Source organism: Amaranthus tricolor, chromosome 3 (assembly GCF_026212465.1).
Source record: "Amaranthus tricolor cultivar Red isolate AtriRed21 chromosome 3, ASM2621246v1, whole genome shotgun sequence".
NCBI classification, from domain to species: domain Eukaryota; kingdom Viridiplantae; phylum Streptophyta; class Magnoliopsida; order Caryophyllales; family Amaranthaceae; genus Amaranthus; species Amaranthus tricolor.
The window spans coordinates 27,527,260-27,543,976 of record NC_080049.1 but is presented as its reverse complement, the minus strand read 5'-3'; the positions used below and the strand labels follow the sequence as shown (position 1 = coordinate 27,543,976).

At 33.8% G+C, this 16,717-nt stretch overlaps 2 protein-coding genes across 2 annotated transcripts; both read right to left on the bottom strand.

Moving 5' to 3' along the window:
- Positions 1 to 1,537: 1,537 nt before the first annotated feature.
- LOC130808516 (protein ALP1-like) lies at positions 1,538 to 2,934 on the bottom strand. Its single transcript, XM_057673981.1, has 4 exons — positions 2,820 to 2,934; positions 2,414 to 2,697; positions 2,088 to 2,327; positions 1,538 to 2,011 (listed from the first exon to the last, which is right to left on the bottom strand). The coding sequence occupies exons 1-4, from the start codon at positions 2,932 to 2,934 to the stop codon at positions 1,538 to 1,540; spliced, it is 1,113 nt and encodes a 370-aa protein (XP_057529964.1).
- Positions 2,935 to 4,258: 1,324 nt separating this feature from the next.
- On the bottom strand, positions 4,259 to 16,643 carry LOC130809365 (cell division control protein 48 homolog B). Its single transcript, XM_057675114.1, has 14 exons — positions 16,472 to 16,643; positions 16,297 to 16,365; positions 14,421 to 14,581; positions 14,292 to 14,336; positions 13,416 to 13,471; positions 13,125 to 13,274; positions 12,412 to 12,516; positions 11,424 to 11,523; positions 10,976 to 11,260; positions 8,752 to 8,921; positions 7,075 to 7,203; positions 5,952 to 6,039; positions 5,773 to 5,850; positions 4,259 to 5,215 (listed from the first exon to the last, which is right to left on the bottom strand). The coding sequence occupies exons 3-14, from the start codon at positions 14,571 to 14,573 to the stop codon at positions 4,745 to 4,747; spliced, it is 1,830 nt and encodes a 609-aa protein (XP_057531097.1). The 5' UTR covers positions 14,574 to 14,581; positions 16,297 to 16,365; positions 16,472 to 16,643; the 3' UTR covers positions 4,259 to 4,744.
- Positions 16,644 to 16,717: the final 74 nt, after the last annotated feature.

Genomic DNA, 16,717 nt, shown 5'->3' with positions numbered 1-16,717 from the left:
GGCAAAAATGAAGAATTACAATTCTTGAATTCAATAGTAACATTTAATCAAACATAATGGTTCAAAATCTTTTTTGGAAAAATTTAGTTAATACTACTCTAAACACATCCAAACTGTCCATATAAACAAAAATAAAATCTAAAAAAACTACTCAAGAGTTAAGACATAGTAACACCCTGTCAATTTTCTCATTTTCTGTAGTCCCTTTAACATAACAAACTCTTCTGTATCCTTCAAAAACAGCTTTGTTGCCTTCAAGACTTCATGTCGATCTAGTCCGACAACCTTTGAAACAACATCATAAACCTCTTTGGAATCGGGCTTAGGTGGAAGTTTGTTTGATTGTAGATAGTTTTCAAACGACTCTGTAAATCTAGAAATAGCATCCACGATAGAATCTTTCTTTGACCTCTTGTTAGATGATGCAGAGTTTACCTCAGACACACTACAAGTTTCATTTTCTTTCTCCATAGCTGCCATAGATTCTTCATGTTGCTCAGCTTCTTGACCCGTAGCTCTATCCATGGCAAATAGTGTGCATATTTCATCCCAATGATCAATATTTTTATTTTTATAAGCAAAACCCACGGGATTGACCTATTTAAAAAAATTACTAGATGAATATTATAAAGATAAAAAATACAAGTTATTTATACTTCTATTTATTTACTATAAAAAGTATCACAAGCACTGAAATTAATATAAAAATCAAGGGCCGAAAATAATACAAAAGGCAAAAACAAGCAAAGACTGAAAATAAGGTGGAGAATTTTAATAGATGATATGAAATTGAAACTAATTAAGAACATTACTAGCAAATATTTAGCTGAAGTCAATTTATGAGATTGTACCTTACAATAGGCACTCCATTCCTCGTGGTCTTCAATTGGATAACAAGCATCTTCTTATCATCATCCCACTTAAACTTTAGTGTAAGTGCGAATATCTGTGATAACTGAATGATGTTTCTTCCATACTTTGATTCGATTCTTTACATGTTCGGTGGTAGCCAATAAACCCAATTGGTTCCTTAGGTTATCAGCAACAGCTTGATATGCTTGTGGTTTGAATTCTCCATCGCCCTTATTTCCTTCACTGATTTGCTCAAACAAAGTGGAGATAAGTATAACATCCATTTGTTGGTTCCAAGTAAGATAAGATCGTTTTGATTGTTTTTGTGGTACCATTGGCTCTTTTCCGGATCTCTTCATGATGAATGCTAAAAGTATGTCTCAGCAAATGCAATCAACATTAACAAGCATGTCCTCAACAATATAAAGACAAATTACAAAATATGCAATGAAACAATTACATATAGACAATTACGAGTAGCAGTGCAAATAATGAAGCCATATAATTTTAAACAAGTCTTTATGTACCCAACAAAACAACCTACTTTAAAGGCTTTAGTGCAAATAATAATACATAATTAAGTTGTTCTTTCAAATAATACTTAAGAGAGTAATAAGACTTCCAATCTAGCTTAATATCTACAAGCATTTAAGACATTTAGGACAAAGATCTCCTAACTAAAATGTCAATTAACATGTGTCCTTCGCTGTTGATATTCTTCAAACATCTTTTGAGCAAGATTATCTCTAAACACTTTCCACTCATTACTTGATTGCGTACTAAAAATGTAATGATCTTCTATATCTTCTTCATCAGTTGTCTCTATATTTAGTAAATCTTCATCTACCTCATTAATAAGACTTGTTTCATCTATAATTTCATCCCTCAAAAAGTTATGAAGAATAAAACAAGTGTTAATAATTCTAATTTGAGTCTTTTTCTCAAAAAAACTTGGTTCTCTAAGTATACTCCATCGCTTTTTCAATAACCCAAAAGCCCTTTCAATTGTGTTTCGAGCTGAAGAATGTTGTAAATTAAAAAGCTCTTTGTAATTTGTTGGAGTGGTGCCTCTCCACAAATTCAAATGGTACCTTGTACCTCTATAAGGAGCTAGAAAACCTTTAGTTAGCAAATCCCAAATCCACAAGAAAATACTTATCTGCATTAGATAATTATTATACATATATTAGCATTTCATTTTACATTTGGTGTAAATTATTAGGTTGTTGTTACACATATAAAGTCTTAGTTCTAGGAATCTTCAAACCATTAGGCCTTTGAAGAGCATCACGAACAAGGCGTGGATCTGAAGCAGAACCTTCCCAACCAGGCAAAACGTAAGTAAAATGAAGATTTGAATCACATGAAGCTAAAACATTGGTGCTAATGTCCCCCTTTCTATCTCGGTAGCGAGCTCGATCCTCAATAGGCATAGTCATTTTAATATGAGTCCCATCGAGAGCTCCAATAACGCCCTAAAATGGTTTATGCTAGTTAATACTACAAATCAAACCTCCTAAGAAAGTAAAGACATCGATTTATTTTTAATACTATAACTTACCTCAAACTTATTCCACTTTGTATCCTTTGTGTAATTGCTCTGGTTATTACATGGCTTTATATAATACTTTACAAGCTTGAGTAGTGCTTTAAAAACTACGTGAAATTGTGGACTAATAGTCTTTCCAGAACGAGCAAAGGTTGCTTGTATTGTTCTATTTTTCAAATCATGTGCAAGAACATGAAGAAACATTGCAACAATTTCTTTCATTGTAACATATCTTGTAGTCACTAAACCACCCTTGGATTGTAAAATATTGCACAATTTCTCAAAACAACGTTTGTCTAGACGTAATTACTCTCCACATATTCTATCACTCATCAACGTGTCCATCCAAATTGTTCGTCTATTTATACGTTCTTGTTGATTCCATGTTATTTCCTTTACTCCTTACCTCAAATCAAACCAAGCCCAACAACAGTCATGAAAAAACCTACAACCGCCATAACAACTTTCTTATCTTTATCCACATTCTCTCTTGCACGTTTTCTGAATTCTTGAATACTAAGTTGATCAGACATTTTTTGTCTTCCCACAAAAGAAAAATTGTCACTTAGGATACATGGGAGTATTTTGCAATTAATAAGTACTTAGAAATTGTATAAATTATTATTAACATTAAGAATCGTTGACACTTCTAGTCGAAGTATATGATTTAACTTTTAACCCCTTAATAATTTAAATGAAGTAATAAAATAAAACATTAAAATAATAGAAGAGGGACAAGATTCAATAATGAAGTGATGAGAAAATAAAGTTCGTAGCATGACGAAACTTACAAATTCGATAGTACACAATTTGATTTTTCAAAAAAAAAAACAAAACCCAGAAAATCATTATTATACGGTTTTAAAGGGACTAAAGAATCAGCACTATAAAATTTATACTCCTACCAAACCCAAGAAACTAATATTTACTCATTCAATATATATACAATCAGGGAAAGCAATAAAGTCACATGCTTATCATCTCTTTGCAAGCATACAAGATATTTGATCAAACAACCAAAGTATTAACTTTATTATTCTCCAACTATTCAATTTTGCTGTATTCTCATGGAAAAAAATCTAATATTTCTCCTTATTTATAAATTAACTTGATTTTAACAGGAGAGACATTACATTGATGATTTTGCATCTAAATAGAATACCATATCTTATCATCTCACAATGCTAAAAGGCAACTAAAAAGAAAATCAAAATTCAAGTCATTAATGGGTGCAACAAACCTAAATTCATATTTCTAATCAATTCAAAGTAGGAGAAACTAATTTCAGTTACTACTGCATCAATTACTAAGATCTACAGGACAAAAAATATCTTTCTAATTGTAGAATGTAGACAACTCCCAAACAATATACCGAGTATGACTGTAGGACTTATCCATTCATTCGCAGATCAGACCGTGGACTTAAACAAAATCAACAACAATCTCTCAAATCACTCTTACAAACAACTCATATACGCAATCTACATAACAACTCATATACTAAGTTGGTATGATCAATATACTCGATCATAATTGTAGAAACAATGACAATTGCAAGAAATAGATGAAAGAAGAGAATACCTGAAAATCTATGTCGAAGAGCTTGTGAGCAATGAACTCCAATGACAATAAGGGATCGTGACTCGAGAGAGAACACAAAATATGGAAGATAGAGAGAGTAACTGATGAAAAATAGGGTTTTTAAAGAAAATTGCCAATTGGAATTGAAATGACAAGGCCTATGCTGTCATTTCATAGTGGACTATTTTAAAGAGGATAGAAATTAGACTGGAATTGGGTCAAATTCTAAAATTGAATTTGATGATTCCCAAACAAGTGAATTGAGACAATTCGAAATTTAAAAATCAAATGCCCATTCCTAAACACAATATAAATGAATTCAAGAAAAAAAAAATACTAATGGAAGTAGATAAAAAAAATACACAAGATGTACAGTAACTTCTGGTAACTTCTATTTTGATTTCTCACCTAATGACACCATAATCTAATTCTTCTACTAAGCTGAAAAATAATATCAATGTTACTGCAAAATAAGTAAATAAATAAACAAGTCTTGTATCTGACCATCTCACCGTGAAACAAGCTCATATAAGCAGCCCATCAGTGATAAAACATTAAAAAACAATAAAATTTAAATTGTATAAGGCAACAGTTTTTAAGAGTTTGGGCTGATCCAATTGAGGCCATCTCATGATGAGACCGTCTTAATAAAGAATTAGTGAATAAATAAAGAGAATGCATTTTCTTCGGATAACAATAGGGAACGGAGTGAAGGGAATAGGAGGGATACGCATGACGAACGCTATGTTTGATTTCTCGCCTTCAAGTAGCCGTTGTTTTAGATGAACTTCGGTCTATACACCAAGGGACATACTTTGCAGCAGTGGCTACCAACAAGCCTAAAACACCGAAGGTGACTGTACCCATCGGAAAATAGTGCTTTGTAGTAGTTTTGTCAAGGACTTCAGTATTACACTGAATTTGATGAAATTGTGAAGCCGATTTTTTCATGAAACTAGAGTATGAATCGATTTCTTCCCTAGTTAATGCGGGTTTAAGTGAATTCATCACTTTCTGGAAATGTCGATCACTCACAACAGTTGCTGATATGTCCTCCCTTAATGCTACAATTCCAGCTTCTCTGCAAAGGCCCTCCAACTCGGCCCCAGTAAAATGATCAGTGTCCTCAGCTATTTGATGAAGATTGACATCAGACCCCAGCTTCATATTTCTCGTATGAACTTGTATTATCTCACTTCGTGCTTCCAAATCCGGAGGAGGTACATAAAGTACCTACGGAGAAGAAAATTCAAGAGGAAACTAAGTTTTACGGATAGACCAAACAAAATCGGCTACAGTTCCCGTGAGGAACAAATTTAAGATACAATGACAAGGATTTTTTATAATAATCATGGAGCCCACCAAGTGTAGAAAGAACATTTCACCGTCAGCTTACATTACCTAACGGCCCGTTTGATTGGTGGTATTAAATGGTGGTAATAAAAATGATTTATAGTGTAAAATATCATTAAAAGTTCCATGTCATTCCCATGGTAATGAAACTTTGATAATAAAAAAGTTTTTTTTTATACAAATTTCCCATTACCACCGTTTAATAACATCTACCAAACGGGCCGTAAAAGCTTTCCATCTCAACATACCCGATCCTTGGGCTCAAGGCCAAACTCGAAAATGTCACTTGAACTAATAGGACTATGTAAAATACAAAATCCATAATAGTGTATGCTCCATTCAAACACTATCTTTATGACACCGACATGAAGTTGCTCAAGTGGAAGCATCTACATAGCTAGATGATTTCAAAACAATCGGTATAAATTGAGTCTTACTAAATCAAAGCGTCCAGGGCGCATAAGTGCAGGATCAATCGCATGAGGTCGATTAGTAGCAGCTAATACTAGTATTCCCTGCAAACAAACATCGGAAATATTTGTCAAGTCAAAGTCAGAAGAGATAACATGCAAACACAAGAATTCAAGAATTTGATTGTAAAGAAGCATGTACTTACTTTTGCTAGCTCCAAACCATCCATTTCAGTCAGCAATGTAGATAAAAGCCTCTCTCCAACTGATATGTTGCTACTTGAACTCCCACCTCTGCAAATGAACAATCATTACAAATGTCTAAATATTGAATTTAACAGAATGAATATGTGAAAAGGAATAATTTAAGATACTCTTGCTAGAAACTCCAGATCTCACAAAAGTTCAGCTAATAAGTGATACTCCCTCGTTCCTTAACGAAGTTTCCACGAGGAATGTTCACGGGAATTAAGAAAAAATATAATCTTTTAGATGGTGGATGATAGAGGAAAAGTGGGAATCATAAACATTAAAACAATATTTAAAGAAAGTTAGTTGAAAAAATATAAGGACCACAACTATTAAAAAATGTTTTAATAAAGTTGGTAGGAAATATGTGGGGACTTAAGCAATATAAAAATGTTAAAATGAAGTTAGCGGAAGATATGTGGGGATCATAAGCATTATTAATATTAAAATGAGGATGAATAAGGTCAATTTTGTCAAAAATTTGTGACATAAATAGAAAAATTCTTCATGAGAACAAATGGAACAAGCCAAAATGACAAATGGGAACAACTTTAAGGAACGGAGGGAGTACTTTACTATGGAAATCGATGCTAAAAGTCTAGAATTAGAGCTAAAGTTTTTCGATATTTCTCCACCTCCTTCCCCAGCGAGAAATAGCGAGAGATTACAATGTAAAACCACAAGGAATACATTTTCAACAATCGGATACAAGGGAAATATTAGATAGCCAGATCAATAGCTAATATGCCAGCAAGATAGAAAGTTGCTGACTATTGGTCATTGTAAGTATTGTCCTTTCCTCAAATAAGCAACTTAGGTCTTAAGGCATCAACTTTTAATTGAATAAAGCAATTCTAATCATTTATTTCTGTCTTGAATTGATTACAAGTGGACCAGGATGTCAGTATGCCATAGCTCAAATTCAATGAGACAAAGATAATCGTTAGAAAACAAACTTTCTTGTGAGACTGTAAAGCCTCAGTTAAAACGATAAGAGCGTGAAATCGTTCAGTAATACTGACAATGCAATAGATAGATACAAAAGTTGCTCAGACGAGACTATAAAGACAGTATAGCAACCTCCTTGCAGCAATGACATCTGCTTCATCGAAGAATAGAATGCTTGGTGCTGCTAGCCTTGCTCTCCGAAATGTGTTCCGCAACAAAGCCTCACCCTCTCCGACATACATTGAATATAATTCCGCACCACTATGTGAAACAATTTATACAAATGAGAACATGATATAGTATAATTTTTAAAAGCAAGTTGATGACAAGTATAGAAGTAGGCTTAAATCAAGTAATGTACACGAAAAGGGGGAGTGGGGGTGGGAGGGACATATGTAACTAAAAAAGTAGCTGCAACAACCAATAGCTTGCAGTATAACTTTCAAATTCCGTTGTCAGGTAACTGTTCAAACGTAATGGACCGCATATGAAAAGAAAAGACGTATTGCAAATTCAGACTTCAGAGTTGCAAAGTCTTTTGTCTCTAGTACTAGGTTAAAAAATAGAAAAATTTTCCCTCATGAGGCAAGGTACTTATTATAAGGCATCATCCACTCCAAAATGGAAAGAACCTCGGTTACTCAGCACGCATTAACTACACCTTTCTAGGTATGCGTACTCCTAATAAATGTACTAGGACAGAGTCAATCAAAAATCAGCATTTCATATCAAATACCTTCTCTCCTGCAGTTTTTCAATAGAAATCTAGATTCGATAAATCCATCGGTCAATGAACACCTCTAAACACATAGCTAAAGCCTAAAGAAAGCAACCTCAATATTAGAACCATGTGTTCAAACTTCTTCTAAACAGTACCAGATTTTGACTAATTGGGAATGCCAACTTTGAAGTGTTCCTTCCCAATTGGTCCCAAAATCACCATATCATCGGTTGCAATTTCCTTCAACAACACCTTTTAACTGGGCATTTCTTTAGAAGTTTCCTCAAGCAGATTTGGAGCACAAAAAGCCGGAGAAAGGCTGGGAAGCACTGAAGGAGGAAGGAGAAAAGTCACAATAGAAGAAAAAGGATTCAAAATTGAATTCAGAAAAGGCAAGCCAATGAAAATTTGCCTCGTAGCACTTAACAGGCTAAACATATAAAAATATAAATAATAGGACCATTTTCGAATGACAAACCTCCCAATGTTAGCCCTTTAATCAAAAATGGGGATTCTTAATGTAATGTAGACTCTTGGCGCATTAATCAGGTGTCACTGTGTCTGTGATTGAATGGTCACATGTTCAAATCATAGAAGCAGCAATGGATGGTAAGGTTTCCTACATCAACCATCGTGGAGGCAACCTTTCCCCGGCCCTCGCTTTTGTGGTGACGCTTTGTGCACCTGGATGCCCTTTTAAACTAGGTTAACTTTTGGCAGAACCATATTAAATTAGATTTTTAATGTTAAAGTCCAAAACTAAGAGACATTTGATACACTGTATGACTAATTCGTCATTGACCAAAAGGGACAAGATTAAACTTAAATGATAAAGAAAATAATGAACTATGTCGAGCAAATCAGGATGCATATGCCAACCTAGGAAAACATTTTAATTTTTTAAGAAATAGGAACCCACAACACATCAGAAAGCTGAAGAGGGCTGGTTTACTATCTGATAGACTTATTACATAATAACAATACTGGAGCTTACAAATCTAAAATATATTATAGATGTTAAATCATGCCTACATGTAGCAATACTGGAGCTTACAAATCTGAAATATATTGTAAATGTCAAATCATACCTCAAAGAGAAAAAGGAAGCTTGTGCTGCATGAGCTGCAGCTTTAGCAAGGGTGGTTTTTGAGCATCCAGGAGGTCCATGCAGAAGGATCCCTCTAAGTGGAGATACACCCATCCTTGAAAAAACATCAGCATGTTTAATAGGCCACTCAACTGCCTGCCGAAGCTTGTTCTGAAATACAGTGTCCAAAGGCAAGAGTAAGAGAGTGCAAAGTTACCCAGCAAAACTGATATCTCAAAGACAAACTCACTAATTTTTCTACCAATTAGCAATATTCTGAAAAGTATTCGAACCTTCCAACTATGATCAATAAGCAATAGAAACTAATTTATTTTCTTTTGAATACAATTGTGTTCATTCATCATCGTCAGACACTCGGACCTATGTGCAAAAACAAGGCAGACCGCATCACATCTGCCGTATAGTAAAGGTTTTCAAATAAATGAACCGACATTTTCCCGTTGTAAAGGTTTAAAAAACCACATTTAGGGCCGCATCAAGGAATATCACATTCTTTAGACAGATGATTGGTGTTACGATAACTGCATCACCAATTTTTCTCCCCGGTCATGACTATTATCGCATTTTTGCACTATACTCGGACCTTTACATTTGCATTATAGTTTGCTACAATATAAACTACTCTTGTTGCTTTTCCGGTTTCAAAATATTGAATAGTAACAAATTATTTATAATGCTAACATTGGTTCAAAATAATTACTATACTTGAATAGCTACTATTCATCAATCAATATTGTTTTACTTCTTATTTTGTATATGTGAGAAAAAACATAGATCTTGTTTGATTCAGTCTCGATGCATATTTTATACTATCGAAATTTAAAAATTTTCATTATATGCATCAATTAATTGGATAGCATGGAAGAATGAAATGTAGCAACTAATTTAAACTAATTTAAACCACCAAGTAGAAAAAATGATACAAAGGAGTGGACCAGAAGCCCACCAACAATAAGGTAATTTTAATTAAAAAAAATATGATCTCACAACACATTAGAAAAGGGCACATCAAGAAAAGCCCCATACATGTGAATCTAAACTCCATAGAGTATCAAATTACACAACTTAGTCCCATAAAAATAACAAAGACTCCATATAGCAGAAAAAACGCATTTCCTCTTCAACCAAAGTTCCCACTATGACACAAAAGGCATTATGCCATAAGATCTTATGTCCCTTGAACCTTCCAAACATCATAAATTGTATTTGTAGATAACCATGAAGATGGAAAGGAGCAATCTATAGAATCTTAATTTATATCAAAGATGCAAGTTAAATAAAAATGCAAAAAAAAAATAATTCTTGTCCCCTTGCGAGCAAAAGCCACTACACATAGAGTACACAATAAGGCAATTATCCATGTCTGGTATTTGAGCCTGCAGATTCCAGCAACAAAATGCCTAGCTCACTTTCCAACTTTAGCCTTCCACTTTGAAGAGGAAGGCTAACGAATTTAACCGTTTTAAAGATGAAGGTAAATGGAAAAGAAAGGTAAAGGACACAATGGCTCAGTCAACTACACTATATCCTGATAATTTGTAAGGACACAGAATCAAGGGTTCTTAACAAACTTGTAACTTCCACAAACTTCTAGAAAAAAAGTAAAACAATGTGACCACAATAACTTGAAAGAAATTGGGGTGTGATGAGTAGTTGACAATCTACGAAGAAAGGAAAACCACCACTCTGCTCAAGAATCCTTCCAAAAATTGTGCCCTTTAATACTCACCTAAGACCTCAGTAGTAGAGAAAGCATGTTGTTTAAGACATCAACAATCAAAGAAAATAATAAGAGAGAAAGGATTACCCCACCTCAAAGCATAAACAACCGTGTATCACCTTTCTAGGCCACCACACTATAAAAATACAAAGAAATTTATGAAAGACATTCCTTATTTCATCTACTACACCTAGAAACTCACAATAGTTGAAACCACCCTGAAACGTTTGAACGAACCTTAACCAAGATTAGAAATGTGCAGACTGCAATGGGCAGATACGGGCAGGCCTTATGTACAACAAAACAGGCTCAAGTGGGACAGGCCTATTTAACCCACCCCGACCTATTTAAGAAGATTTCAACACCTACTTCTAAACATAAAGACCAATATCAACCCTTAAAAAATATATCCAAAATCACACACCATACAAACGTCAAACAATGATTCATCCTCCAAAAAAAGTAAAAATAAACAAGAACTGACCTTCAAATCATTTAGTCCACCAATATCATCCCAAGATACTTTAGGTATTTCTACCGTCACACCTCTAGTTATGCTTGGTCCAACACAAGATTTTGCAAGCATCCAGTCATCAATTGTGATGAACCACACACCATCCTTTTTCGCAACAGCATTTGATCTCTGTATAGCAGACATGGCGGCCTCACGACACAAAGCTTCTAAATCAGCCCCAACATATCCATTACATGATGCAGCTACTGCTTGTAGGTCAATATCAGGGTCAAGAGGAAGTTTCTTGGTATACAACTGGAACAAAAGCAAATAAACAATTAAACAAATAAATAATCTATATAATAACAACTTTGTTGTCATACTTGTCAAAACATCCACATAAGGGAATGCCATGAAGAACAAATAATTAGGTGAACTAGCATGAGTCACCATGAAGGTTAGGAGGTCCCAAGCTTACCATAAGTATTTGAAGGCGCTCAAGTTCATTAGGAGTTGTCACCTCAATTTCAGCATCAAAACGTCCTGATCTTCTCAGCGCTGGGTCTATAGCATCGATCCTTTGGATATGAGCACCAAAATGATTAGTGACTTAATTTAATGATTTTTTGAAGTGACCAAAGACTCTAGTGATGAAAGTGTTCATTTAATTTCAACTTCAACTTGGACTAATAACATATATCAAGTTTGTAATCTAGTAAGTAAGCCAAATCAGCAAAAATCAAAATCTATCATCAAAACATACAAAATATTTAATAAATCACAATAATTCATGCCAACATTTTCATTATAAGGTTATCATTATCCTCTTTCATGCATTCAAAATAGTTGCCTAGGCTCATATACATAGGTTATAAGGATTCAAGAAGTGGATTACAATAAAGAAATGTCCAACTCTCAACAGATGTCATTAATTAGACAACTATCAAATAGATCAAAAATCATTCATAGTAATTACATTTAAGCAACATACAGTGATACAACACATAGTTGTCTTTCAGAGCTTTCAATAATTCGTACTGAAAACAAAACAATACAAGTTGAACAATTTAAGCAAACAAATGATAGAAACCTAGTAATACCCCAGACCCTGAGTATGCAAGAACCTACAAATCACACCAAGAGCAATCCACTACCCCATCGAAATATAATACTGCAAGACATAGGCCATACACAAATACTAGTTCTAGTTACACTTCAATTTTTTAAACCTGCTTCAGTTCTGTATGAGCCTGCTAAAAAAATCAAAACTCACATTCTTCTTCCCTTAGGATCAACAAGGGTAATGTTTGCTAAAACTAATACAGTACATAATGTTCACCAAGCAACAAAAACACTGAATCTAAGTCCTCACGCCCATACAAATCAAGAAATCAAATTCTTCATCATCATTATCATTCATGGTATATCATAAGGGAAGAAGACCAAGAATAAATCAGAATACACACCTGTTAGTTGATGCTACCACAACAAACTGGGGTGCGTTAGATGTGGGTTGATTTGAATCCATAAGTGTAAAAAGTTGGGAGGCCAACCGAGCATCCTGTTCTCTTCTGCATTCATACATATACAATTAGCATGAGTATGTTGCTATCTTGGTTTATTCAACACCCATAATCAGCATTCTTTTATCACAAGCACACACTTGTATAGCAATTAACTATGCCAACCTAATAAGTATTTCATTGCATGCAAACTCTTTATGGACTATTAAAAAAATCTTTTGATTACTGAAAACAACAATATAAACAAATTTACCTGCATGAATTCACTTGACATACTTTAAAACGGGGGAGAAAATGTTAGAGGAAAAGATGTGTCTTCTTTTAAAAAATATAAAAAAAATCCATCAGACTTCGTTCCAAAAACCCTAGAAGCTATTCATTTATATTTATATCTCAATTTCAGTCATCCAGCTTTACAGAAATAAGAAAAGTACATCAAGAAAGCAAGTCACACTAACTCCTATATTAATAAGTTCAAAGTTCACAGTTCATACACCTTGCAATTTTCTTCCTCTCTTCTATTTTTAACATATTAGATGGGGCATAATTTGAAAAAGCGAAAAGAAAGATCTAAGGAGTATAAACATTAGTTGAAGCTCAACATGCTAAATTTGACTATATGCGTTCATCAAAAGGCATTATTATGTTTCACATACCTCGATGTACGATGTAGACATAGAGCATCAATCTCATCAATAAATATGACAGAAGGCTTGCCTGACATTGCGTGAGATGATGCCTCCATGAAAGCCTCACGAAGGGCTTTCTCACTTTCTCCGACATGCGCTCTATGGACAGTATGAGGACTGCAGCCAGAACAAGAGCAAATAAGAACCCACCAACGCGGAAAAAAGAATACATCCAGGAGAGCAAACATTTTAACTCCAAAGAGAAAGGAGAATTTATCATATAACATAAACAAAAGCACAAGAAGGAAGACAGAGAACCTAATAACGGTTAGCTTGGCATCACATTCCTTGACCACTGCACGAACTAAGCTCGTCTAGCAACACAAATGAAATACAAAAGTGGTCATAGGTAAAGAAAGTAGATAATTTGACGATTTAGAAGTTTCAGAAATTAAAATATAATAGAAGGATAGCCAGCAATGCTCAATATAGGACACTTGAACAAGATCAGTTACAAATGCACCTTTATCAAATCTTCTTAACATAACTACTCCTAAAATTTTGTGTAAGTGCCTACCTCAACACTTTAACTCTATCTTTGAGTAAGGAGCATTGTCTCATCTTCTAAAATAAAAGATTCCAGTCTTTAGGTTCCCCAGAATCCCAAATTTAGGCCAAGCAAGGTTTTTCACACATCCATATCATTATAGGAGACAACATCACCATTACAATTAGGCGCTTATAGTTGAATCCCACAAACAAGGAATTTCCAGGTACATTTAAGCAAAAATACCTCTAAAGCTCAGGCTTGACTAACAATGCATGTCTACGTTGATACTCTATCATAAATGATGGAAATGCAAATATGTTTTAGTGTTAATTTACTAAAAATGTGTTATGTCATTAGCATATCAATGAAGCTCTCATTCTAAATGAGTTTTTCTGGACAAATTTTCGCTACCACCTAATACACATTTCCAAGTGGTAATGAATGGAGTATGGAAACAAATTTACGAGAAGGATGGGACAAGAATCTTCATAAACATTGTCGTTACCTTCCCAATTTGAGTGATCGTATACAGTACACCATAATAACAAAATGGAGAATTTAATATTAGAAGTTACTAATATACATTTCAGTTTCGAAGAAAAAGAATTCAATCAATTAGATTAAGGAAAGAGTATTAAACTCACCTTACCAGTGCCAGGAGGACCATAAAGGAGCAATCCATGACGCCACTAAAAAAGTTGAATTTTTTTTTTAAAAAAAATGTACAAATAAATGAATCAAATGCGTAAAAAAATTGAGAGAAGGAGGAGTACTTTGAGACCAAGACGTTGAGCATGACTCGAGTAAAGAAGAGGAAAAGCAATGAGTTCCCTGAGAGCTTGGAGTGCCTCACAATTCCCGGCAATGGTTTCTTCAGCTCGCCATTCCTTGTTCTTCGATTCATTGCTGGAATTGCTACTCTCCATTTTTACACCTTTGATATATAGTAAGTAACTCAAAGGTCATGCTTGTACTAAGAGTAAACATTAATGGGGGAAATAAAAGCCAAACTAAAAAAACAATGTTATTTTGAGTAGAAAATTAAGAGAATATTATTGTTGTCAAAGGTAATAAATAGTTGTAAAATGATGCAAAAGAAGAAATAGAATTATTAGTCTATTATTAACCGAAGTGGGATGGGGAGAGGAAATATTTCCCTTCTTCTCCCCCAAAATACCTCGACTTACCTTCATTTGTATAATTTTATTTTTATTTCCACTTAAATATTTAACTTCAACAAAAGCATGCCAAAATTAGAATTATATCTAATGGAAATCTACACTTGTAGAGGCTGGTGTCGTTAAAATTAGGTTTGAGAAGTGTGGAGTTGATTTAAACAAGGTGATCATTTAAATTCAATACTTTTGGTTTAGGACGAAACAAATTGATATTTGTTTATCTTAGGGTAAAGATAGGTTTGAGGTATGTTCTAATGACGCTGAGACAATTATAAGAAAATAAGAATCTAGTAAAGTATTTTCATATCTAATTGAATATTTTAGCACGGCCAAAAAGCTTATTAGATATATTTTTACATTTATCTTTTCATAAAAGTAAATAAACAAATAACATAATATTGGAAAAGAAAATCTTTCAAACAACCTTCGATAAATACTCAAATTTTCAAACAACCTCATATTACATAATTTGGCAAATAAATTCAAGTTAATAGTCAAGTTCATAATCGAGTTTAAGGGTCGAAAACAATGATCTTATACTTCTATTAAGTTTGATAGAACTTCTAAGGTACACGTGATAGGTTTTAATGCATTGCTCTTCGATGAAAAAGGTTGTGCTTGTTTACATGTACATTTAAAGTGATGACAATAGGAGTTTTGAGTCTTTTCATTGTCATAGTGTCACAAGGAGAGATTTTGCTATCAAGCATTTACTTCGCTTGCAAAAATCTGAAGTAAATTAGGAGTGTTAGTGTCATTTACTTATAGACTTAGTAGGATTTTATTTACTTTCCCATCATTCTTCTAGTTGAACTTGGTATGGAAAAATTCAAATTTATAGATGCATATTTTCAATGTAGTTGTTTTTCATGCGATTGCAATAAAATACCAAAAGTTAAATGATGTCTATTCAATTGTTTGAATGAAGCATAATTCAAGTTATATAGTCTAACACGCCCCTCACATGAGTGCAGCATAGGCCCTCCTCGTACATGGCGCTAAATATTCCACTCTAAATGAGGGGTGGTAGAGATTCGAACATGTGACCTCTTTGCCACGCTGGCTTTTATACTCAACAAATGAACTCAACCAAAAAGTAAGCTTACGGTTAGGCCCCAGTTTATCTGTAAATGTTCTATGTTATATACTCTAACATCCCTCCCCTGGCCACCTTGCTCAACTTTTCATCATTTATTTACCAGAAAATTTAAATAAAAGCCCCAGAATAGTCTTAATAAAATTATCAAAAACATCCACGATAAAATCAAACAAATATTCACCATGAATTCACAAATTCTTTATAAATTCTAAATCTAATGTCTACTTGAAACAAAATTAACAGCAACCACATAGAATCAACTAACATAACTTAAAAGTTAAAAATACAATTTTCAGAAATTAAATTGACCCTTATTCGAAATCCAAGTGAAAATCACTAAATTTCAAATATAGATTTTGGTGGGTTAAGTACCTTGTGTTGGATTAATAATGGGTTCACTTCCTTCAATTTTTTGATCTTCAAAGTTCTCCAAACTTACTCCTACCTCAAAACAATATAAAATGAAAAGGTAAGATTTTAGGTTTTAAGATTAAGATGGAAATGATAGATAAGGAGAACTAGATAAGCAGAAAAAGGAAAAATTAACCTCCAGTGGTGATTGAAGCACTAGAAGTATGGATTGAAGGAGAAGAAGAGAGTTTCTGAAAGCTATATTTGATATGGGAGGGAGCGGAAGAGCAAAGAATACAAGTTTCTGATGACTAAAAGTCTAAAACTGTTATATTAACGGTTAAACCAACGGGCGTAGGATCTGGTCCTCTTTAGGTTAGATTATTTCGTATGATACTGAAAGCTATATAATTTATATGTGTGTTTATTCGGATAATTGGTT